The following is a 23,180-nucleotide window of genomic DNA, read 5'->3' as shown; positions in this document are numbered from 1 at the left end:
CTGATCATTCCTGCCTGAATCAAATATCAGTATGATGGTTGCAAAACAGAGCTTTTCTGTCAGTTCCCGCATCAGGGGAAATTCTCCTTTTGGTGCCACTATACCTTTAAACACACTCTCCAGGACTTGCTATGAATTTTTGTTGTTTAAATAAAGACACAGGGCTCGTGGGAAATGAGGGTAACTAGCTAGATTTTACAAGTGATGCCTGATTATGGCAGACGTTGTGAAGTTGCTAGCTGAATGACTGTGGTTTAAGGAACTATTCAACTTGTCTATGTTCCTGCCTCCATCCTGTATCTTGACTTAATGATTGCCTGATGGGAGAGGTTTATGAAGGGAAGGTGGGTCCCCTCCCACTGCCCCAGGAACTACTCCCCACCCCCACCTCCCTGCCCTCTGCCACTGCCATCCAGAGCTCCCAGACCCAGAGCTCCTCCCTGACCCGCTGCCTTTTGACCTCCACCAGGCTGACTTCCAGCTGTGTGAGCTCCAAGGGGCTAGCCCACCTGACATCTGGTCTGAGCCATTGTCACCTTCTGGAGGAGCTGGAGTGAGTCACGGTTTGGAAGGGCCTGGGAACCCAGCTGAGGGAAGGGGTGGAGAGGACAGTTGGGCCTTTGTTAAAGTGGGTGGTGGGACTTCAGACTATTACTGTTTTCCCTGATGAAGCCCAGCAACTCTGAGTGTGGTTTAGGGAAGGCTGAGCGCTGTGTTCTTGGTCCCGACTTTATCATTCACTCAGAATGACATTGAGCGAGTAACTGTGCCTCTTTAGACTTGGACTAGACTTAGACTAGAGTAGACCTACAGCCTTATCTGTAAACTGGGGCTCATCACCTTTCTCTGTCTACAGTGGTGTTGGGTACAGAGAGAGCTTAGGGGCAGAAGGGATCATTGAATGTGTGTGTGTGTGTATATGTGTGTACGTGTCCCTTGTCCCTGGCTTCCTCTGGTACAGCCATCATCCAGAGCATCCTTTCTCAGGTGGGTCAGCTATGACTACAATGCACCCCTCCTTGGGGACCCCTGAGCCTGACCCTTGGGGCCAGGAATGCCCCCATGGAACCTGGCTAGGAAGCGTGGTCTGGGACCTGCAGACCTAGAGCTAGTCTCCTAGGGGTGACTCAGAGGGTGTGGGGGCACTGATGAGACAGCTCAGCTCCAGGGGCTGGGCAGGCTTTTCTGACCCTTATCTCATGCTCGGTCCCCTCCAGCTTGTCTAACAATCAACTTGGCGACGAGGGCACCAAGGTGTTGTTGGGGGCCCTTGAGGGCAAGTGCAGGCTGAAGAGGCTTGAGTAAGTGGCGGAGGTTAATGGGGGTGGGGCGGGGGTGTTGGGAGCAGGCCTCAAAACTGTTGCCTCTCTTGTGAACACAACTATCACTGTCCTCAATGGACCCAGGTGAGCTGAACACCCTCCCTTTTTACTTCCTTACCTGGCTCTTGAGTGTGAGCCAAAATGCTTGCTTATAAGAAGCAGAACACTCACTCAAAGCAACCCAACCCAGAACTGTGTTAACTCATGGCATGGAAAATGACAAGGCAGCTAACTTCAGGTTTGGCTGGATCCAGGTTCTGTATTTATTCTCTTTTCTTTCTCTCTCTGTCTCCCCAATTTGACTTCATCCTCAGGCAGTGCCCCTCACCCGTAAAACGGAGATGACTGTATCACGTCATTTCTACACGGCCCTTAGCTTGCGCTCGCTATGTGCTCGCTATCATCACTGATCAGTAGTCTGGGTCCAGTGTGATTCAGAGCATACAACTGCTGCCTGGATGTCCTTAATTGTACAGAGAATTTGAATTTCCCAGCGCAGTTTTGTTAGTACAGTTATTTTTTAAATACTATGTGGCTGTCTATAGTATTTTTTAAATACTAATGTCACTGGTCATTGCCGAGCACTCGGGGTCCATGTCGGGGACCCAAGCCCAGCCTTGCTAAGCCCTCCTGTGGCCTCCTCTCCTCCAGCCTCAGCCACCTCCCTCTGGGCGGCTCCACCCTGGCTGTGCTCACTCAAGGACTAGGCCACATGACACTCCTGCAGAGCCTCCGGTGAGTGACCCCATGGGAGTGAGTAGGGGTCATCCTTCCCAGCTTTGCTGGGACCACACGTCCAGGGAGGCCCTGGGGCACCTTCCTGAGAACCTCCATCACTCCTGTCCTCGGGACATTCCTGTACCCTCCCAGGTCAGTGTCGCAGCCTTTCACTACCCAGGTGGCCCAATGGGTAAAGAATCCGCCTGCAATGCAGGAGACGTGGGTTCAGTCCCTGGGTTGGGAAGTTCCCCTGGAGGAGGAAATGGCAACCCACTCCAGTACTCTCACCTGGAGGATCCCATGGACAGAGGAGCCTGGCAGGTGACAGTCCATGGGGTTGCAAAGAGTTGGACATGACTAAGCACACACACACGCAGCTTCCTCCTAGAAAATGGCCAGAAGGGGCTGAGCCCAAGTCCTGGGACAGCCCTCCGTGTGCACAAATTCATCCTGTGTTCTTGTTCATGGTTATGATTCATGATGTGGGTGGCCTAGATTCTGCATTTCAAGCTCCCAGGGGATGCCCATTCTGGGAGCCACAGACCCCACTTTGAGCAGTGACAGTCTAGTCTCAGAGCTGATGACCTTGATATTCTACCCTTGTGCCCCTGGCCACTTTGATAAACAAATAGCCCACGTTCTTTTCGTGTCGTCTTTCAAAACAGGAAATATTGTGACTCTAAACAAACCCAAGGCAGGGGAGAGCATGTAGGATATGAGCTCAGAGAGTTTGGGGGACCAGGTCATTTCACCCTAAATTAATTCACCCAAAGGAGGCTCCCTAAAAATTAATTTGCAGAACAAAAGACAGTGAAACAACCCTCAGACTAATACTTTGCGTCAGCTGTTGCGTTTGGTTCCCCACTGCCCCTCCCACCCCCACCCCCTGCTACTCAACAGAGGCAGGGTGTGGCCAAGTGCAGAAAAGACCGTAAATTGACTGGGTATAGATTAGAGCAGGGTGAGCTGTGAGAGACATTCAGCCAGGCCGGCCTCAAGATCCCCACTCGGGTGCTGAGGCGAAGCCTGGCCAAATCAAAAACTCAGGCTACTGTTCCAGGCCAACGGCTCTGGGTTTCCATTTCCACCTTGCCTAGGAGTCCCTGGGAGTCTTTGGCCCATCACAGCTTCTCCCTGGGCCTCTGATTTCTCATCGGGATATTGGGGACAGTCTACCCACCTTGCCCATTCCCATCCCCTGAAAGTTTGGTGACTGGTATATGAGTTCCAGGATGTGTAAAGGCTTTGCAAACTGTAGAGTGCCTAGCACAGCACATGCAAATGCCTTTACTCCTGACTGAGGCCTCTTGGCCCTGCTTCTCCAGTCTGAGCAGGAGCAACATCGATGACATCGGCTGCTGCCACCTTTCGAAGGCTCTCAGAGCTGCCACCAGCTTGGAGGAGTTGGGGTGAGTTGCCTGTCCCTCCCTCAGACCCAAGACAACTTTGGCAGGGGAAGGTGACAGAAGCAAGGGGCTCCTTGAGGACACTCTTCACTTCTTAGTCTTGTCCCCTTCACCCACTTCTATACTGCATAACCCAAGACCCAGGATCTTGGGAGACCCAAAGATAGGATATAGGATATTGATTGCAGCAAGAAGGATTTAGGTCAGACACCAGGGGGATCATCCTAAACAGAAGACAAGAGTTTGGAATTCTCACCCAACATAGGGTGAGGGGACTTACCAGTGTGGCTGAGGCCCTTCTCTAGATTCCAGCCTCCTCTTCTGGGATGGAGATGAGATGGGTGGCGGGCTGACACTTCCGGTTCTCCTGCTGTTCTCTCCCCAAGCTTGAGCCACAACCAGATTGGAGACACTGGTGCCCAGGACTTAGCTGCTGTCCTGCCAGGGCTCCCTGAGCTCAGGAAGATAAAGTGAGTGGCCAGCCCTCCCAACAGGGGCCCTCGCCAACCACGCTATGGTCTGGGGAGACTGTGGCTTCCTCCCCTAACCCTGGTGTTCAGGCAGTGGGGCTGGTTATCTCCTGGCACTGCTGAGCTGGGGACCTTGAGCCAGCCCAGCCCCTGCTCCTCTCTGGGTCTCTCTGCCTCATCAGTGGGTGGTGGGGGTGCTGTGGGTGGTGGGGGTGCTGTGGGTGGTAGGGGTGCTGTGGGTGCTATGGGTGGTGGGGAGCCCAGAATGTGGTGGGGTGAGGGATAAGGTAGTCAAGAGTCTGACATCTGCCCCTCTTCAGCCTCTCGGCAAATGGCATCGGCCCAGCAGGGGGAGCACAGTTGGCAGAATCTCTCACCCTTTGCAGGCACCTCGAGGAGCTGATGTGAGTGTCTGCCCGGGTGGGCTGCCCTCTGCCCTCTGTGTCCCTGTGGCCCACCTGGCGCTTGTGCTCCCCACTAGGCACAGGGCAGGGGTCTGGAGCTGGCCAGCCTGGTGCTCAGTTTCATCCCCTCTCTTTTTCCAGGCTTGGCTGCAATGCCCTGGGAGACTGCACAGCCCTGGGTCTGGCCAAGGGACTGCCACAGCACCTGAGGGTCCTGCAGTGAGTGGCCCCCTGTCTGTGGTGTGTGCCGGGTTAGCGGGAAGCCCACCCCCTCCGCCAGGAGCACTAGGGGATCAAGGCCCATCGCTGAGCAGCCCTGCCGTAGGAGAAACTGGGACGTGTCCTGGGGCTAGCTGCCCAACCTCTGGGGCAGGGAAATCAGGGGACCCAGCCTAGTCCAGGCTCAGCCACCAACCCCTTGGCCAAGCCCCTTTCTGAGTCTCAGTTTCCTTGTCTGTAAAAGAAAAACAAGGATCCCAGCTTGGTGTACCCTGTGAGCCAATCTCCGAGGGTAAAGGAGGAAGTGCCAGCAAAGGACTATGCAGGAGCAAAGCACCCTGCAGCATGGCCTTGGCACTTTACAGTTTATGTCCAAGGTCTCATCTGAGCCCTGTGAGACCGCTATTTCTACTGGCTCCATTTTCCAGACAAGGGAACTAAAGCCAGGAGAAGTATAGAAAGCTTACCCTATTACCCTATTCATACATGGAGGATCCAGGCCTTGAACTTGGGATCTCAGATCCCAAAGCCAGGGCCCCTTGATAACCACCCATGTCCTGTGTGGGGGGAGGGGGGTTGGGGTGGCAGTTACCCAGAGAGGGTCTAAGGTCTGGCAGTGCAGCCTGAGATAGGCTGAGGCTGGGGGGATCTAGCCCCCCCCCCCCAACCCCCATACCTGCTCCTCCAGGCTGCCCTCACCCCTTCCCTTTCCCCAGCCTGCCATCCAGCCATCTGAGCCCAGAGGGGGTGCTGAGTCTGGGCCAGGCCCTGGATGGATGCCCACACGTGGAAGAGATCAAGTGAGTAGGGGCCCTGGAACCTGGGCAGGGGGACAGGCTGGGGAGGGTCTGGGGCTTCCCCTCACGGCTGTCTCCCCTGCCCTGCAGCTTGGCAGAGAACAACCTGGCCAGAGGGGTCCTGTGTTTCCATCAGGGGCTCCCACTGCTCCGGCAGCTTGAGTAAGTAGCCTTCTCTGATCAGCTGGGGTGCGGTGGCAGGCAGCCCTTCTTTGGCTGAGCTTGACACCTGGGAAGGCTTTTGAAGTGACAGAGGCCTCAGGTATGGGGGGAGTCTGGGACATAAAAGGGGAGGCACTTTCTTAAGACTCCCAGCATGTCCCAGCCCCTGGCTACTCTGCTCCCTCCTGCTCTGATTGCAGGCTGGGGCACCCCCGACTCAGACACCTCCATCCCATCCCCTTCTTCTCTCCAGCCTGGTGTCGTGTGAGATTGACAACCAAACTGCCAAGCCCCTCGCTGCCAGCTTCGTGCTCTGTCCGGCCCTGGAAGAAATCACGTGAGTGCTTGGGGGGCTAGCCCAGAGCTGGGAGGAGTGGCCACCTGGGGGCCTGGTTCCTTCCTCCCTGGAGACCTTCTGATCTTACACGGGGAAGGTCATTCTTGCTCAAACCTCCTCTCGAAGAAGTTTTAACACTTGAGCTGCAAGTGTTGCTGGTCTAAGCCAACAAAGGTCCCCAAACTTTTTGGCACCAGGGACCAATTTTGTGGAAGACAAGTTTTCCATGGACTGTGGGGGTTGGCGGGGGATGATTTCAAGATGATTCAAGCACATTACATGTATTGTACACTTTATTTCTATTATGACGTCAGCTCCACCTCATATCATCAGGCACTAGATCCCAAAAGTTGGGGATCCCTGCTCTAAGCCATTCAGCCTCTTCCCCAGCTAAAGAGGGTGGGAGGGAAGGTGGACCAGATGGAGATGAGCTAGGTGGTCGGGATCATTGCCCCTGATTCTCCCTTTGGGAGGCGTCTGGATGGACCACCCACCTGGTTGATGGAGTCTTGATTTTCAAACCACCTGTTGGTAGTGAAGAGTGACTGAAACCAGTAGGCCCCCTGACCTTCCCCCTGACTGTGTCCACCTCTCCCTTGGCAATCAAAGGTGCTTGGACCTTGGGACCTGGCAGTATTCCCTCAGAGATAAACTAGACTGCCAGGACCAACCTGGACCCCTGAGCATGGCAGAAGAAAATGCAATTTCCTCAAGTACAGGATACATATGATTTTATAAGATTTTAGGTTTGCATCCTAAAGATTTTAATTCTTCTCATTACTTTACACAACAAAGAGAAAGTCTCAGATCAGTGCTAACTCACCCAGCCCAGGTGATTGTCCCTTTTTAGCCAGCAGGGGGCAGACCACAGGGTCAGCACTTTAGGAAGGACACAGGTTCCAGTTAGGCATGGATTCCATTGTTTGCCCTGTTGTTATCCTTGTAACTACTTTCTATTTAGTGTCCCCAACACAGGCTTCTCATTCATAGTAGCGATAGATGTTTCTGAAGATGAATTTCTTAAAGTGAATAAAAGAGGGGATAGAGGACTGATTTAAAGAAAAATGTGAAACAAATAATAATACAGGCGGTGGTGCATGGATGTGGCAAAGTCAGGAGGGAGGCACACGCATGGTGGAAGTTTAGATCCTGATGTTTCCACAGTCACGTGTCCTGAACTCTCAGGACAGCCAGCTCCTAAGCTGTCTGGGTTCCTGTGGGATGACCAGCTCGGGAATGGGGTTGGGGGAGTGGGGAGGAGCCCGCTGTGCCTGGTAAAATCTTCAGGGAGGACACACAGGACCCCATCAGCACCTCTCTTGTACCTGCACAGCACCCTCCAGCCCTCCCCACCTGCCACCTTGTCTCCCCCCTCACTGTTCTCCTGCTGCTGACTTTGGGACCCCTCCCTACCCTGCAGGCTGTCCTGGAATCTGCTCGGGGATGAGGCAGCTGCTGAACTGGCCTGGGTCCTGCCGCAGATGGGCCGGCTGAAGAGAGTGGAGTATGATGGTTACATCTGGGGAAGCCAGAAGGGAGTGGGAGGACCAAAGGGGGGCCATATTTCCTGGCAAAAGCCAAGAGGCCACTGGGTCAGGCCCCTGCCTCCAGGAAGCCCTCCTGGACTTCCCCACTTTGTCCATTAGCTCTCCTGGGTCCCAGTCTTCAGCCTTCCCACTGGACTGTTGAATGTTGAGTTCTCTAAGTAGATGTGTGGGGAGCCTGTGTCCCCCAGCCTTGTCCCGGGGGAGAGACATAGGGAAGACCCCTAGGCCACCCCTTCCCCATCTCATGTCAATCTCTTTCCCTTTGTTGTCCATCTGGAAGCCTGGAGAAAAATCGGATCACAGCTTATGGAGCCTGGCTCTTGGCTGAAGGGCTGGCTCAGGGATCTGGCATCCAAGTCATTCGGTAACAGGGCTTGTTGGGGCAGGGATGGTGGGGGTGGGGTGAGCACACCAGCCCTGCAATGTAAGAGGACTTCCTGTAGGAGGAGGCAGGACCTGGGTTGGGGATTATCAAAGGAGACTTGGACCCACTCATCCGGGATTTGGCAGCAAGCAGACCTGGATCAAACCCCAGCTCTGTCAGTTACCAGCAGTGCCATTTCACATCAATAACTCAACCTGTTTGAACCATTTGTAAAATGGCAATAGTGATAGTATCTACCTCAGAGAGCTGCTCTACAGACTAAATAATTAGATAAAGTCCCGAGCACAATGTCAGGCACATAGTAAGCACTTGAAATGGTAGGTGTAATCAGGGCCAGTTGTATAGGCTGTATACTGCACCAGGGCACAGCATCTAAGGGACACCATTCACATATTGGAAGTATTACATTTCTAGTGGTAGTGAAAAGACTCTCTCTATAAAATTCAATATATCACGATAGTTTCAGACAATGGAAGTGGTGTCATAAAGAAGGGGAGCTTTTTTCTCATTTATACAATGTGTCATATGAGCACGGCTCTGGGGAAGAGGCTAGCTTCTGGGGAAAAATGTGGAGGGGACTTCCCTGGTAGTCCAGTAATTACAGCTCCATGCTTCCACTTCAAGGGGCACAGGTTCAATCCCTGGTCCAGGAACTAAGATCCTGCATGCTGCAAAGTGCAGCCAAAAAAAAAAGATGGAGTGGAAGAAGTCAGGGTGAGCGTGGGGGATACCATCTCCCGAAGGCAGCCATGCTGGCCTTCCACCTGCTCTTGCCTGCCAGCTAACTCTGAGAGCAGCTCTTCCCCTTTGGGGCCTCGGTTTCCCCATCTGTAGGAAGGACAGAGGCAGAGACAAGAGGGTGAGTGAGCAGCGTCCCATGCTAAGTGTCTGTCTCTGTGCCCTGCAGCCTCTGGAATAACCCCATCCCCTCGGACATGGCCCAGCATCTGCAAAACCAGGAGCCCAGGCTGGACTTTGCTTTCTTCGACAACCAGCCACAGGTCATCCCTCGGGGTACCTGAGGGTGCCCTCAAGTCCCTTTGAATCTAGCCGAGTGATGCCAATTTTCATCCACGAGGATAGAGGGCTCATGAAAAAAGCTGGTTGTCCCTGGATCAAGAGGGAGAAACACGCTTTTCCTGCAACAGTCTTCAGGGAGGACATTTTTGGTGACAAAGAGCGGAGTATGACTACCCTACATCCCGTGGGACATGCGTGACCAGTCAGGAACATGAAGCGCAATGAGCATGTCATGGTGTGGTGTGTGATGTGGAAGGTCACACGTGGCGACATTGCATGTGACATTGCATGATCCCTGAAATGTGGCCTGTGGGTCAATGGCTCGGGTCCCGCACTACATGTCATGGGTGGTGCATATGTGAGACGTGACAAACGTCCAGGTCTTGTGCCACGTGACTGGCCATATTCCCTCAGGCTGGTCCAAGATCTAATTTATTACTTTTTAAAACCAAATCTGTATTTATAAATTGCATTTCCAGAGCAGCTAAACCAGGGAATGTCTTCTGCCCAGAAGGGGCTGGGGAGAGTGTCCAAGCTCTGACAAGCCAGGGATTTAGCCTTGAGGCTTCTGAATGTCTTCCTGCCTCAAATCTCAGTTTTCCCATCTGTAAACTGGATCTCTCCTCTCCCTTAATTTTCAAGGACGTTGGGCCCAGCTCCAGGTCGAGCCAGCATGACCTTGGACGGACCCAGTGTGTGTGGTGTAAGGGACGAAAATAGGCCTAAGGGTGCAGGGGGCAGGGACTGTCACGACAGTCAGGAAAGACTGCTGGATCCAGCCACCACCTCAGCACCATCTGAACAAGTGCCCAGGGGCTGCATGTTACACCATGTCTCATTACTTCCAAGAGGGGCCAGGGGTGGTCCTGCTACATTGTAAGCCTAGTTTGGCCAATAAATGTGGGTGATCTTCCAGCCTCTAGTCTGATGTGTTCTACCACCTGACCAAAGTCAGAAATGGTTCACACCCCACCCTGGGGCCTGGAGAGCAGGGCAGCACACAGAAACATGCTGAGATGAGACTGGCCTGGGAGTCAGGAGACACAGGGCCAAGTCCAGACCCTCTCATGGTCATGTGATCACAGGTAAGTCACCTCCTCTCTCCAGAGTTTACCTGCCATGTCCGACTCTTTGCAACCCCACGGACTGTAGCCTGCCAGGTTCCTCTGTCCATGGAATTCTCCAGGCAAGAATACTGGAGTGGGTAGCCATTTCCTTCTCCAGTGGATCTTCCTGACCCAGAGATCGAACCCCAGTCTCCTACATTGCAGGCAGATTCTTTACTATCTGAGCTACCAGGGAAGCCCGAGCTTACTTATACCATAAGGCTATTGTAAAAGCTTATACTGTTAAAAACAGTCTTTATTTGGCTTGCAATATATCTACACTCTTCTCTGATTTAATTGTCGATATTTTAAATTGGGAACTTTTAGCCCAAATTCAGCTTTTCAGTTTCTCTTAGGTGCTAGTCCAGCATTCCTACTCGAGAGTAATCTGCTGGGGACATCTGAGTGTGTCCTTTAGATGTGGCGCACATCCCTCAGATTGTCACCATCCCCGGCACTCCCCTCCCTCTTGCTACTTGCCTGGTCCTTGTAAGAGCCTGGGAACTCCTGGCTAAAAGGTTTTCACAGGCAGGTGGTACATTAAGAATATGGCTTTGGAAGTCAGATGGGCATGGAATGGAATGTGACTTGACCCCTTGCCACCAGCCCTCAAGGCCAGGAACTGATCCTTTCTGTGTGAGTAACACCCTGGCCTCCCAGGACTTTTGGAGGGGTCAGGGAGCAAATACACAGAGTCCCTAGGATGAAGAAAGTATCTGTTACATACTCATTCATTATACACCCCTTTTAGGGATGAATGTCATATGAAGTGGAGAGGTGTCTGAAATGGCAGGTGGAGAGCACCCTCTGTCCATCCCCCACCTATAGGTTGAACAAGTTAATATCTGGGGAGCCTTCATCCAGAGCTGCAGTCTATTGTGAAAAGTGGAGCAGGGAGGGTGCAGTTACTGCTGAGCCCCACTGGAGGGCAGGCTGACCCACTGGCAAGTCCTGAGAACGGTTCACCGCTGTATCCAGAAGTTAGGTGGTGATGCTGGAGGCTGTTCCCACCTGTCTTGGGAACCTGAGATGTCCCAGACGGCTTGATTCACCTGGATGGCTCAGTCCTTGACCTTTGCCATCCTCCTTGGTCCCCAACCAAGTGGAAGGAGGAAGTCCTCTGGCCAAAGTGCCAAGCTCCCAGACCTCACACTGGGACTCCAGGCTTGCCTGGAGTCAGCATTAGTCAATACAAGAAGTCTGGGTGGGGCCAGGATCAGGGCACCCTGACATGGAGTGGGGCCAGCAGCCTGGTCATGGGGGAGGGGTGGGCAGGTAGAGGATGCAAGAAGCTTATCTGGAAACCTTGAACCCCAATTCAGTCTTTCCCTTCCGGGAAACGACACCAAGGCCATCATGGTGCACCTTCACACTGAGGCAGTTTGTACTGCCTTCTTCTCTCGTCTAAGACTGGAGGATGGATTCCTCAAAGCCTGAGGAGCCCTTGACCATGGAGGTCACAGCTGAGGAGGGGACAGCATGGATCGAAAGCTGCAGGCCAGTTGGGTTGCACACCACGCAGAACCCAGAGCTCAGAGCCACTCTTCGTTTGCTGCTTGTTTTTCCTTCTTGCCCCTTTAGCCCTGTCCAAGTTCTAAATTCCAGGAAACTTGCAGCAAATGCCCTGAAATAAACCACAGCACTGTCAGCCCTGAGGAGCTGCCCGGGCTGACGTCAGGGACAGTCACCATGCTCATTTTACGAAAAAACTTACTCTCTGGGAACTTCCCTGGTGGTCCAGTGGTTAAGAATCCTCCTTCCAATGCAGGGGGCCCAGGTTCCGTCCCTGGTTGGGGAACTAAGATCCCATATACCATGGGGCAACTTAGCCCATGTACCACAACTATGAGCCCCCGTGCCACAACCTAAGACCCAAAGCAGCCAAACAAATATTTTTTAAATGTCCACACTTGGTTTCCTGGAGCATAGCAACTTCAGTGTTCTTGCCTGGAGAATCCCCATGGATGGAGGAGCCTGGTGGGCTGCAGTCCATGGGGTCGCAGAGAATCAGACACGACTGAGCGACTAAGCATACTCATGTGGTTTTAAAAAAGAAACTACCTTACCCACCACCACCTTGTTTGGAGGCCGGGACTATTTTTCTACCCCACACTGATGAGATCCAGTCTCCCTGTCTCTTTCTTTCCCAAAGTAAGCTCAGTTTAAACAGATAAGTGAAAACAGATAAAACTCAAAGAAACCTAAGCGGTGTAATCAAAATGGCGTGCCATGTGCTCGCTTCGCAGTACACCGTTTCTGTGCCTGAGTCTTCCCACGAAGAATGTGACCAGGCTGGTGAGTTCCCAGGTCTAACGGCAAGGCTAGGATCAACTCGTTTTTGCTACTTTGTCCCTTGGCCTCCATCCTATGGTTTTACAGACTGAATATCCACCTTTCTGATGGGAGTCATAGAATCTTCCTTCCCACCCCTTAGGTCTCAGATCCTCCCAAATTGCCCCCTCCATCCTTCCCCTAAACACATGTCTGAAGTTCACTCTCTGAGCCAGTACCTCTCAAACTAAAAAAAAAAAAAACACAAAATCATTGTTACAGACACTGTCGTGTGCGTTGAACCATCTGAGGAGTTCATTAACTTGCAAATTCTGATTCAGCAGGTCTGGGGTGGGGCCTGGGATTCTGCATTTCTAAGAAGCACCCGAGTGATGTCAGTGCTGCTGGCTGCACTGAGTGAAACCACAGACCGGTGAGTGGATCTCAAGCCTGACTGCCTATTAGAATCACCTGAGGAGCTGTTTAACCTCCCTTCCTAAGAATGGAATGGTACTGCGAAAGCTCCGCAGGTGATTCTGATGTGCAGCCACATTGGCGACTCACAGGAGTATGCGGCCCCTCAGAGAGGTGAGGTAAGCCTTTGCATGTATGTTCCTTATCTTGTCCTGTTAGATCCTTCCCTAGACGAGGACACTGAGACCCAGAGATTCTTTCTAATTTGCCCAAAGACAGCCTAGTAATAAGTATAGTGTGTGAAAGCTAGTAAGCGCCAGGAGTCGAACCTGGGTCTTTGCAACTTTTTGTTTGTTTGCTTTGTTTGTTTCTTTACAGTTTATTGAGATATAATTGACAAATAGCACTGTATAAGTTTAGGGCTTCCCAGGTGGCTCAGTGGTAAAGAATCTGCCTGCTAATGCAGGAGACGCAGGTTTGATCCCTGGGTCTGGAAGATCCTCTGGAGGAGGAAATGGCAACCCACTCCAGGCAACCCAACCTCTGTCCATGGGATTTCTCCAACCTGGGAAATTCCATGGACAGAGGAGCCTGGTGGGCTACAGTCCATGGGGTTGCAAAGAGTCGGACACAACCGAGCACTCATGCCCTGTATAAAATGTATGATAAAATGACTTATGAATACATACATTGTGAGATGATTACCATGCTAAGTTTATTAACATCCATCATTTCCTATAGATACAAATAAAAGAAAAAAATGTTTTTTCCTTAAGAGAACTCTTAGGATCAACTCTCTTAACAACTTTCAAATTTTGCGACTCTGAATCCCACCGGCGCTGCCCCAGTTTCTGCATCTGCTTAGTGAGGGCACGAGCAAAATGAGTCAGAGCACAAGGACCTACTTTCTCCAGGTGCCAAGATGACCTGAGGCCGCATCGCTACCCTCCCTCAGGTGGGGTCTGAATCCTGTTGGCTCCCTCTCCTGGTTAGAGTTCTGTCGGACTTCACCGTCTGGGAACTCCTCTAGACCCATAGCCACAGTCTCAGTGACAATGTCCTCCATTTTACAAATGAGGCCCAGAGAGGCACAAGATGTGCCCAAAGTCACACAGCAAGTATTTAGGGGAGCTCAGCTACCCCAGCTCAGCACCCCACCCCCACCCAGGTGACTCCAGAGCTGGAGCCCTGGCCCCCCACCCCACACCCCACCCCTGCCCTTGGAAGCCACACCTTGTTGCTCATCCCACACCAGCCCCAGCCCTGCCCTGGCTGCCCAGAAATTGACCTTTGCCCTGAGGAGGAGGTGACAGAAGAGGAACTTTCAGCAGAGAACGAAGACCAGATGGGGTCCTCAGGTCAAGTCTTAGAGGCCAGAGTCCTCAGTCTTCTGTGCCCACCACAATCCCCACCCCTGCACACGCTTGCACACTGCACTACGAGACCTGGGCTGATGGATATGTCTGGGGCCGAACAAAGGGCAAAGCCGAGGAATTGGGGGAAGTCCTGGGCATCCTGATCCTAGAAGGAGATATCTCTGTCTTAGAGTGACCTCAACCCTGGATCTTAAAAGTAGCAATAACAACAGGCTAGCCCTATTGTCCAGGCGTGCCTGGTACCAGGCTAGACACCAGATACTAACTCTGTCTTTCCATTTTACAGAGGAGGAAACTGAGGCCAAGAGGATTGAGTGATCACACCTAGACAGTCACTGGACAGGCTGGAATTCAAACCGGGGGCCACAACTCCGTGCCTGAGATGTAGAGGAGAGCCACACCCACCTCGCAATGAGGCCCTGGAGTGGGATGTCTCTATCACTGATGTGTGTCTACATCAACCCCCTTTGTGGACTGATGGTAGTTTCCAAAGATGGCCACCATAATATCTCCCCTCCCACATGCTCTTCCTAAAGATAAAGATGATTCCTAAAAACTCCTCTCACCTAGAGACGGGGCCTATGGAACGAGCCAGTGACTACAGTCAAAGTGACATTATACGAATTCCAAAGCCGAGTCCTAGAAAAGATAATAAAGCTTCCACCTGGTTTCTTGGATACTCGCACTTGGAGCCCAGCAGCCATGCTATGAGGAAGCCCAGGCCACATGGATGGGTCACAGGTAGGTGTTCCAGCTGCAGTCCCAGCTGACAGCCAGCATCGATTGCTAGATAAATGTGTAAGAAAACTTCTAGATAACTCCAGGCCCGGTCATGGCCTGACTGCAAATCTGTGAGAAATCCTGAGCAAGAACTGCCCTAGTTGAGCCAGCAGGCCCCCAGAGCCATGAGAGATGACGATGCTTGGGGTGATTTAAGAGGTAGTGTAGATTACCGGACACGCTCCATCCTCACCCTGCTTACACACACCTGAGGCCAGCCAGGGCCTCCGACACAGGTGGTGCTGCTTGAAGTCAGTCTAATCCACGAGCCATAGGTGCACGTGGACACACACACCCTCCTATCAGCCTATTTAGGGAAATGGAGGCTTCCCATCTGTGCACAGAGAAACCTCTATCAGGGCAAAAAAAAGGCTTCAACATTTTGTAGTAACAGCCCTGTATTGTATATGGATCAAAGACAGACTAGAATCCACCGTGATGGACAGTTGGCCTTAAACAACTGACCTCTATGCTCTCCTGATTCCTGACACTTTTTTTAAAAAAAGCTTTATTGAGATATAATTCACATGCTATAACATTCACCTCTTTAAAGTATACAAGTCAATGGTTTTGAATATATCTACAGATGTGTAACCATCACTATAATTTTATACTTTTTAACTAATTAGCCTGAGCCAGATCTTAGTTGCAGCAGTCAGGATCTTTGATTTTCTTTGTGGCATGTGGGATCCTTAGTTGAGGCACAGGAATTCTTATTTGTGGGATCTAGTTGGGCTTCCCTTATAGCTCAGTCAGTAAAGAATCTGCCTGCAGTGCAGGAGACCCGGGTTCGATCCCTGGGTTGGGAAGATCCCTTAGAGAAGGAAATGGCGACCCACTCCAGTATCCTTGCCTGGAAACTCTCATGGACAGAGGAGCCTGGTGGGCTGTAGTCCATGGGGTCGCAAAGAGTTAGGCACGACTGAACGACTAACACACAGTTCCCTGACCAGGGAAGTTCCCTTTGTACTTTTCATACAGTAGTATGATTGCCTGGGCCATGGTCTTGCCTCTGAGAGGTGAGCACCTTGAGGGAAGGGACTCTCAGCTTGGATTCACCACCATCCATCCCAATGCCTGATTCTTCTGCTCTGGAGCAAGGAGAGGAGAGGGACTCTAGGGGTCAGATCAATCAGGAAAGGCTTCCTGGAGGAAGAGGGGCTGCAGCTGGGCCCGAGAATGACTCTGGATTGGTTTGCCCCACAGCTGGGCTGAGGACTTTTAGGTGGAAGAAAGAGGAGAGAGTTTGTAGGAAAGAACGATGGATGAGGGAGCAGGCAGGCAGAGAACAAAGCTCAGAGCCCTGGGGCTGTTTAGCAGCCGCCCTCTAAGGCTGCAAAGTGCCAGTGACTCAGACGTGGAGGGAGGCTCGCTGGCTGCAGCGTGAGTCTCCCAGTTAACTCTCGCCTGCCTGGAATGGAAAACTCACAACCCAAGTGCTCCGGCTTAACTCCAGTCTGTGAGCCCCGGGGCCAAGGGTTTTGGACGTGGACTTGAGGTCCGGAGACCTGTCCTCCACAGTCTGGTTAAATGAGGCTCCTCTGTCTGGAGCATTGGATTGGGGAGAGGGGCGGGGAAGCGGGCACGGAAATACTGTCGATTGACCTGCAGCTCGAAATCGGTGCCTCATAGGGGAAAGAGGGCCACCGCGGAAGGATGGACTGGGCGCCAGACTCTCAGGGACCCGCCTAAGTCGCCCTCCCGCTGCCTAGTCCCAGGCACCGTTCGAACTGTCTTTATCCCATTGTCTCTGTCAGAGATATACGTATGTGTGGTATGTGTCATCTTCCCAGTCCCTGGCGGCGACAAGAAAACGCCGAGCTCTTTTACTAAGAAGAAAAGAAAAGCGGGGAGGGGTGGAGAGAAAACACAGCGATCCCAGTGCTGTCAGTACAGCCCAGAACCAAACCCCGTGGTGCATCCCCCGAGGGCGCAGCGTTGAGTCCAACAGCCCGTGGAGTCGAGGCAGCAGGCGGCGCCCTGCGGCCCCGCAGGCCCGGGCAGAGCCCACGCTGCGACCCGGGAGCACAGTGCAGGCAACTCGGAGGTGCCCGCAGGTCGGACGAGGCCGGCCTGGGGCGAGTGCGAGCCACCCCGCGTTCCGATCCGCGGAGTCCTAGCGGGCAACGTTAGGACCCTCGGAGTCCAGCCTCGAACGTTCGGATCCTGGGATCCCCGCCTCGAACCCACGGGGCCCCGAGGCGCTGGGAGCCCCGAGCGCCAGGGCGCGCCAGCCGCCGGGCCCGAACCACCGGCGACGGGCGGGACAGCGCCCCCGCTCCGCCCGTGGGAGCGCTCGCCCCTCCAGGAAGCGCCCGCCTCACCCCCCATTTCCCGCCCCACGCCCGCCCCCCTCCTCGGCCGAGGGAGGAGCCCGAGCGGCAGCCAACGCCGCCGCCGCCCGCCCGCCCGCCCGGCCCGGGAGGAGGACCGGACCGCGAGCGGCTGGGAGCGCACGCGAGCTGGCCATGGCCGCAGGGGCAGCGCCCTGAGCCCGTCCCGCGCCCGCGGGCCCGGCCGAGCAGGGGAGCGCCCTGGGATGCCCCAGTGGCCCGGAGCGCAGGGAGCGGCAGCCGCGCGGTGACGGGGAGCGGCGCCCGCCGGACCCGCGGTGAGCGGGGGCCCTGGCGGGCAAAGGGGCGGGCTGGGGCCCGTGGCGCGAGGGCTCCAGCTCGGCGTGGGGGCTCGGCTTCTAGAGCCAGTGGCCGGCTGGAAGGAAGCTGGGTTCGGCTTCGAGGGGCTGCGGAGCCCTAAGCCCCTGCCACGGGCTCGCATCCAGACTCTGGCGTTTCGGAGACTCGGCTGCGACCCGGCCACGCGGGGGCGCCCTGGCGTCTTCCCGGGCCGCGGGGGAGCCGGGGGCAGGGTGCCAGGAGAACGGAGGTGCCCTCCGGGGTCCGAGCCCAGCCGCGTCCGGACCCTCCTACCTCGCCCGGGGACCCTGGGGAGGAGGCGGGGGGTCGGGAAGGTGGAGTCCCGCCACCGTCGCAGCTGCGGAAGTCTTGGAGTCCGGCTGGCTGGGGCAGGCTCGGGGCAGCTCCTCGCCAACTTTTGCCCTGCTCCCACCCGGGCCCACCACCCCCACCTCCGCCCGCAGCCCCTGGGACCTGCGAGAGAATTAGCTCGCTGCCGGGGAAGGGGGAGTAAAGAGAGGGAGTGAAACTGGGCGGCTTCCCAGAAGTCGGAGTGTGTTTGCAAACTTGTTTTTTCGCAAAAGCTGTCTGGCACCTGTGTGTTTGGAGAGGGGGGCGGGGAGGGAGGAAGCGTGGAAAAAGGGCTAGACCCTTTCTTCCTTCCAGGCCCCCGTCTCCCCGCAGCGCTGTTTCTTTGAAAAGATAGAGGGCTCTGACTTTCCTCTTCCTATTCCATCCCCCAGCCTCGTTGGACACGCCTCTTTGGGGAAGGGGCTCCTTCAAAGGGGGCTTTGATTTGTGATTTGCCCAAGGTCACAGGTTCAAGCCAGGGCTCTGGTAGCCAGGTGGAGGTGGTTCTTGCTGTTTGGGACTCCCCCTGGCCCTGTTAGGTGCTGGGGGAAGCGACAAAGGGGCGGAGAATCTGGGAGAATTGTCCCACTGACCCTTAGTTTTTGCTCCCCTGGGGGTGTCAGTTGTCACTGAGGGATGGGGGAACTTTTTCGGTTTCTTGGGGTACCCACAGCTTCAGTCACTGGGGAGAGGAGCCAGGTTGTAACCTTCGGTAGCTGCAGCCTGCCTCTGACCAGCCTTCACGGGGAGCTGGGGAAACCTGGGTCTGAACACCTACCCAGCAGTGGGCCCCTGGCAGAGACCTTCCCTCTGAGCCTCCAGGTCATCATCTGTAAAATGGGCGGATTGTCCACAGTCTGTGCGTACAGAGGCAGGGTGTAAACATAAAGAGTGGTTTTATTGCATTGCCTTGACGTGAAGCCCAGTGAGTGGGAATGCCCCAGGCACCTGACAGAGCTGGCCCAAGTGAGAGGGGTCACCCAGGCAGTTTTCTCTATGGAAAGAACCGTGGGCTAAGATGTGGATTCTTAAGTTCTGGCCCTCTGCCCTGTCCCTTTTTAGGTGCCTTGCCACTCCTAAGGCTTAAGGGCTTTTCTGGTGGTAAAATGAAGCAAAATATGACTCAATCCAGTTTACTGGGCTGCTGGGAGACTAGAACTGGGGACAGAGGGCAGGTGTCCTGCAAAATTGGGTGCCCTGGTGGTCATGGGACCTTCCTCCCAGAGGCCACAAGACTTAAAAACTCAGGGATGTAAGAAGAGATTCGGAGAGAGAGCCTCAGTTTCTGTACCAGTAAAGTAGTGAGAGCACTACTCTACACCTTTATAATCTTTTAAGGGTGATTGTATTGTTCTCAAAGGGAAGCCGTGAGGATTAAATTCGACAACAGAGGGCTCATGCGCCCTCGCGGTGACTGGTCCATGATAAGCGCTGGGTTAACGTTAACCACGGTTATCATGGTTATGGGAATATTAGTAAGCCTGATGTGGGTTGCTGATTTGAGGATTCCTTCTGGGATTTTTTCAGGCCAGCTCAGCTCTTCTCTCTCCCACCTTCTTCCTGGAGAGAGAAGCCTCAGAATCCAGATGACAGACTTTTAGGCTATTCCAGGGGCAGGTCCTGAGCAGGAAGGGGCCAATAGGCTGAAGAGAGAACCATGGAGGGTGGTATATCCAGTGGGGTGGTCCCATTTCCCCTACCTTGGGCCGGCCTCACAGTGCTCTAATGGGTGATGGAAAACAGAAGAGCATTCTCTAGGAATTCCCGCAGGAGCAGAGTCATCAGGCAAGGGCTGAGAAGCCCTCAGCCAAGGCTGGGGTCCCGTCTGCCTGATGCTCTCCCCTCCTCAGATACTTGCAGGGGCTGCTGAGTCATGGGTGGTGACTTCAGGAATCCAGCCCCCTCCAGCTGGGAGAATATGGCCTCAGAAAGGGGGCAGGGTTCCCTCCCCTCCTGCCTGCTCCCCTCCACCGCCACCACAGGACACAGGGTGGGCTCTCTGGGAGCTAGGAGGCCAGGCCACCCTAGGATCTGGGAAGGCAGCAGGTGGAGAAGATGAATCATGGCCCGCCCCCGTTCCCCGGAAGGAGGACGCGAGTCCCAAGGGGATTCAAGGCTTCCTGAAGTCCCACGGCACCTCCTGGCTCCCAGACCAGTGTCCCCTCCCTTCGCTGGGCCACCGGCCTCTGCTCTGTGGTGAAGTCCAGGGTTGTGCAGGCCCATGACCTGGAGCATTTCTCCACCAGCCCCGAGATGAAACTAGCCACTGATCCCTCCCTCACTATCGCATCACCTCGCTTAGTTTTTCTTGGGCTCTTGGCCACTCTCTCCCCTCATTTGGTGGGGTGGGGGGTGGTGTGTGTATGTCAGCTTGTTCTCTGCCCTCCTCCCCAGAGGGTCAGCTCCAGGAACGACAAGGGCATCTCATGGCCATCCAATTCAGGGCATTTTCCCTGCACTTACAGGTGCTTGGCCGGTGTTGGAAAGATGGCTGAGTCTGCCCCTCCTTGTTGAATGGGTCTGTGATGTTGGGTCATGGAACTCCGAAGAGTCAAGAGCTCACCCTTTGGGGACTCTGGGAAAATCCTTGTCTCACTGTGCTGAGTGCTGGGCACTATCTGAGGGCAGTGGCCCTGCCGATGGAGGAGGAGCAAGCGCTGGCCTGGGGGAAGGGAAAGGTGGGGGTCTGGGAGAGGTAAGATTCATCCAGCACTGATTCACCCTGGGATCTGGGGGAGGAGGGCATGGCAGCTGCTCACCTGGGTGGGTCATTGTCTGCAGACTCAGGGATCTGGGATGTTCTGGGGAGAGTCGCCCATCCTCCAGGTGACCTGGGCCACATCTTCTAATCTCTCTGACCTCAGTTTCTTCATCTAGACATGCAGGAACTTTCCATCAGGAGCCGTTCCTTTGCTTTCTTCATGTGGTCCTTAAAGGCAGCTATACAAGGGCTTGTGAACCAAAGAGGGCTTTGCCCAGGTGGTGTGGTTTCCACCGGTGGCTTTGGGTCCCTGCCATGCAGGAAGGCTTTTCTCATCATGCAGCCATCTATTCGTTCCTCAACAATGTTTTGCAATAGCATAATATGTCAAGGGTTTATTTACTGTTTTAGGTATAATTTGTTTATTCACAGACTTTAAAAAGCTTTTTATTTTATATTATAGTTGATTTACCGTGTTGTGTTATTTTCAGGTGTACAGTTAGATTCAGTTATACGTATATCCATCCTTTTTCAGGTTCTTTCCCCATATAGGTTATTACAGAGTACTGAGTAGAGTTCCTTGCGCTGTACAGTAGGTCCTGTTGATTCTGTTTTATATATGGTGGTGTGTATATGTTAATCCCAACCTCCTCATTTATCCATCTCCCCCCAACCCCCATTGCCACACCTTTCCCCTTTGGTAAGTTTGTTTGCAAAGTCAATTTCTATTTTGTAAATAACTTCATTTGTATAACCTTTTAAAATATTTTACATCAAAGTGATCCATGATATTTGTGTTTCTCTGACTTACTTCACTTGGCGTGATAATCTCTGTGTCCATCCGTGTTGCTGTGAATGATAGTAATACAAATGATAGCAATAGGATAGGATAGGTAGTTCTACTTTTAGTTTTTTTAAGGAACTTCTATGCTGTTCTCTGTAGTGGCCGTACCAGTTTACATTCCCACCAGCAGTGTAGGAGGATTCCCTTTTCTCCACACCCTCTCCAGCATTTGTTGTTTGTAAACTTCTTGATGATGGCCTGACTGGTGCGAGGTGATACCTCATTGTAGTTTTGATTTGCATTTCTGTAATAATTAGCAGTGTTTAGCATCTTTTCATGTACTTTTTGGCCATCTGTACATCTTTTTTTTTGAGAAATGTCTGTTTAGATCTCTGTCCATTTTTTGATTGGGTTATTTGTTTTCATATTGAGCTGCATAAGCTGTTTGTATGTTTTAGAAATTAATCCCTTGTCGGTAGCATCATTTGCAAATATTCTCTCCCATTCTGTCTTTTTGTTTTGTTTATGGTTTCCTTTGCTGTGCAGAAGCTTTTAAATTTAATTAGGTCCCATTTGTTTGTTTTTGTTTTTATTTTCATTACTCTAGGAGATGAATCAAAAAAGATTTATTACTGTGCTATGTCAAAAAGCATTCAACCTATGTTTTCCTCTGAGAGTTTTATAGTATTAGTCTTACATTTAGGTCTTTAATTGATTTTTATTTTATTTTTGTATATGATGTAAAAAAGTTCTTTTACATGTAGCTGTCCCATTCTCTTGGCACCACCTATTAAAGAGCCTGTCTTTTCTCCATTATATTCTTGCCTCCTTTTGTCATGGATTAGTTGACCATAGCTGAATGGGTTTATTTTGGGGCTTTCTGTCTTATTCCATTGATCTGTCTTTGTGCCAGTACCATACTGTTTTGATTACTGCAGCTTTACAGTATATTCTGAACTCAGGGAGCCTAATTCCTCCAGCTCAGTTTTTCTTTCTCAGGATTGCTTTCAATTATTAGAGTCTTGTGTTTCCATACAAATTTTAAGATTTTTTTCTTCTAGATCTGCAAAAATGCCATTGGTAATTTGATACGGATTGCACTGAATCTCTAGATTACCTTGGGTGCTATAGTCATTTTGACAGTATTCTTCCAATCCAAGAACATGGTATATCTTTCCATCTGTTTGTGTTATCTTCAGTTTCTTTCATCGGTGTTTTATAGAGTACAGGTCTTTTGCTTCTTTAGGTAGGTTTATTCTTAGGTGTTTTCTTCTTTTTGATGCAGTGGTAAATATTGTTTCCTTAGTTTCTCTTTCTGATCTTTTGTGTTTAGTGTATAGAAATGCAACAGATTTGTATTATTTTTTTATCACAACTTTACCAAATTCACTGATGGGCTCTACTAGTTCTCTGGTAGCATCTTTAGGTATTTTGCAATCAGACATGACTTAGCAACTGGAAAACAAAAAAAAAACACAAATGTATAGTGTCATGTCACCTGCAAACAGTGATAGTTTTACTTCGTTTCTAGTTGGTTTCCTTTTTTTATTTATCTGATTGCTGTGGCTAGGACTTCCAAAACCATGTTGAATAAAAGTGGTATAAGTGGACATCCTTGTCTTATTCTTGATCTTTTAGCTTTTTACTTTTGAGTATGATGTTAGCTGTGGCTTTGTCATATATGGCTTCTATTAAGCTGAGGTATAGTCCCTTTTTATTCATTTCTGGAGAGTTTTTATTTTCTCTTTTCAAGGAAACAACTTTTAGTTTCATTGATCTTTTCTATTGTTTTGTTTATCTTTATTTCATTTATTTGTGCTCTGATCTTTATGATAGCCTTCCTTCTGCTGAACTTTGGGTTTTGTTTGTTCTTCTTTCCCTAGTTGCTTTAGGTGTAAATTTAGGTTGTTTATTTGGCAGTTTTCTTGTTTCCCCAGGTGAGATTGTGTTGCTATAAACTTCCCTCTTACAACTG

General features: G+C 52.1%; 2 protein-coding genes across 13 annotated transcripts in view; both read left to right on the top strand.

Annotated features, from left to right (window-relative positions):
- NLRC5 (NLR family CARD domain containing 5) overlaps positions 1-9,704 on the top strand; it is an 89,776-nt gene extending 80,072 nt beyond the window's left edge. For 8 of the 9 annotated variants that reach the window (XM_055412708.2, XM_055412712.2, XM_055412709.2 and 5 more), the window contains 13 exons: positions 470-553; positions 1,218-1,301; positions 1,974-2,057; positions 3,368-3,451; positions 3,835-3,918; positions 4,239-4,322; positions 4,464-4,541; positions 5,258-5,341; positions 5,429-5,500; positions 5,754-5,837; positions 7,258-7,341; positions 7,665-7,748; positions 8,677-9,704. In XM_055412708.2, the coding sequence (XP_055268683.2) occupies positions 470-553; positions 1,218-1,301; positions 1,974-2,057; positions 3,368-3,451; positions 3,835-3,918; positions 4,239-4,322; positions 4,464-4,541; positions 5,258-5,341; positions 5,429-5,500; positions 5,754-5,837; positions 7,258-7,341; positions 7,665-7,748; positions 8,677-8,791 (1,105 nt within the window). In that variant the 3' untranslated portion in view covers positions 8,792-9,704. Of the gene's footprint in view, positions 1-469; positions 554-1,217; positions 1,302-1,973; positions 2,058-3,367; positions 3,452-3,834; positions 3,919-4,238; positions 4,323-4,463; positions 4,542-5,229; positions 5,342-5,428; positions 5,501-5,753; positions 5,838-7,257; positions 7,342-7,664; positions 7,749-8,676 lie in introns of those variants that run through there. The other variant, XR_016035769.1, reaches the window with a different exon arrangement.
- Positions 9,705-17,158: 7,454 nt separating this feature from the next.
- CPNE2 (copine 2) overlaps positions 17,159-23,180 on the top strand; it is a 51,947-nt gene continuing 45,925 nt past the window's right edge. The window contains exon 1 of one of the 4 annotated variants that reach the window (XM_088830037.1): positions 17,159-17,347. The gene's annotated coding sequence lies outside the window, so the exon portion shown is untranslated. The remainder of the gene's footprint in view (positions 17,348-23,180) is intronic. The other 3 variants (XM_088830038.1, XM_055412698.2, XM_055412699.2) reach the window with 3 other exon arrangements.

This window comes from Moschus berezovskii, chromosome 22 (assembly GCF_049115385.1).
Source record: "Moschus berezovskii isolate FMDL1 chromosome 22, NW_MosBer_1.0, whole genome shotgun sequence".
In the NCBI taxonomy this organism is placed as follows: Eukaryota; Metazoa; Chordata; class Mammalia; order Artiodactyla; family Moschidae; genus Moschus; species Moschus berezovskii.
Note: the sequence above shows the minus strand (reverse complement) of the source record. Positions and strands in the feature narration are given on the sequence as shown.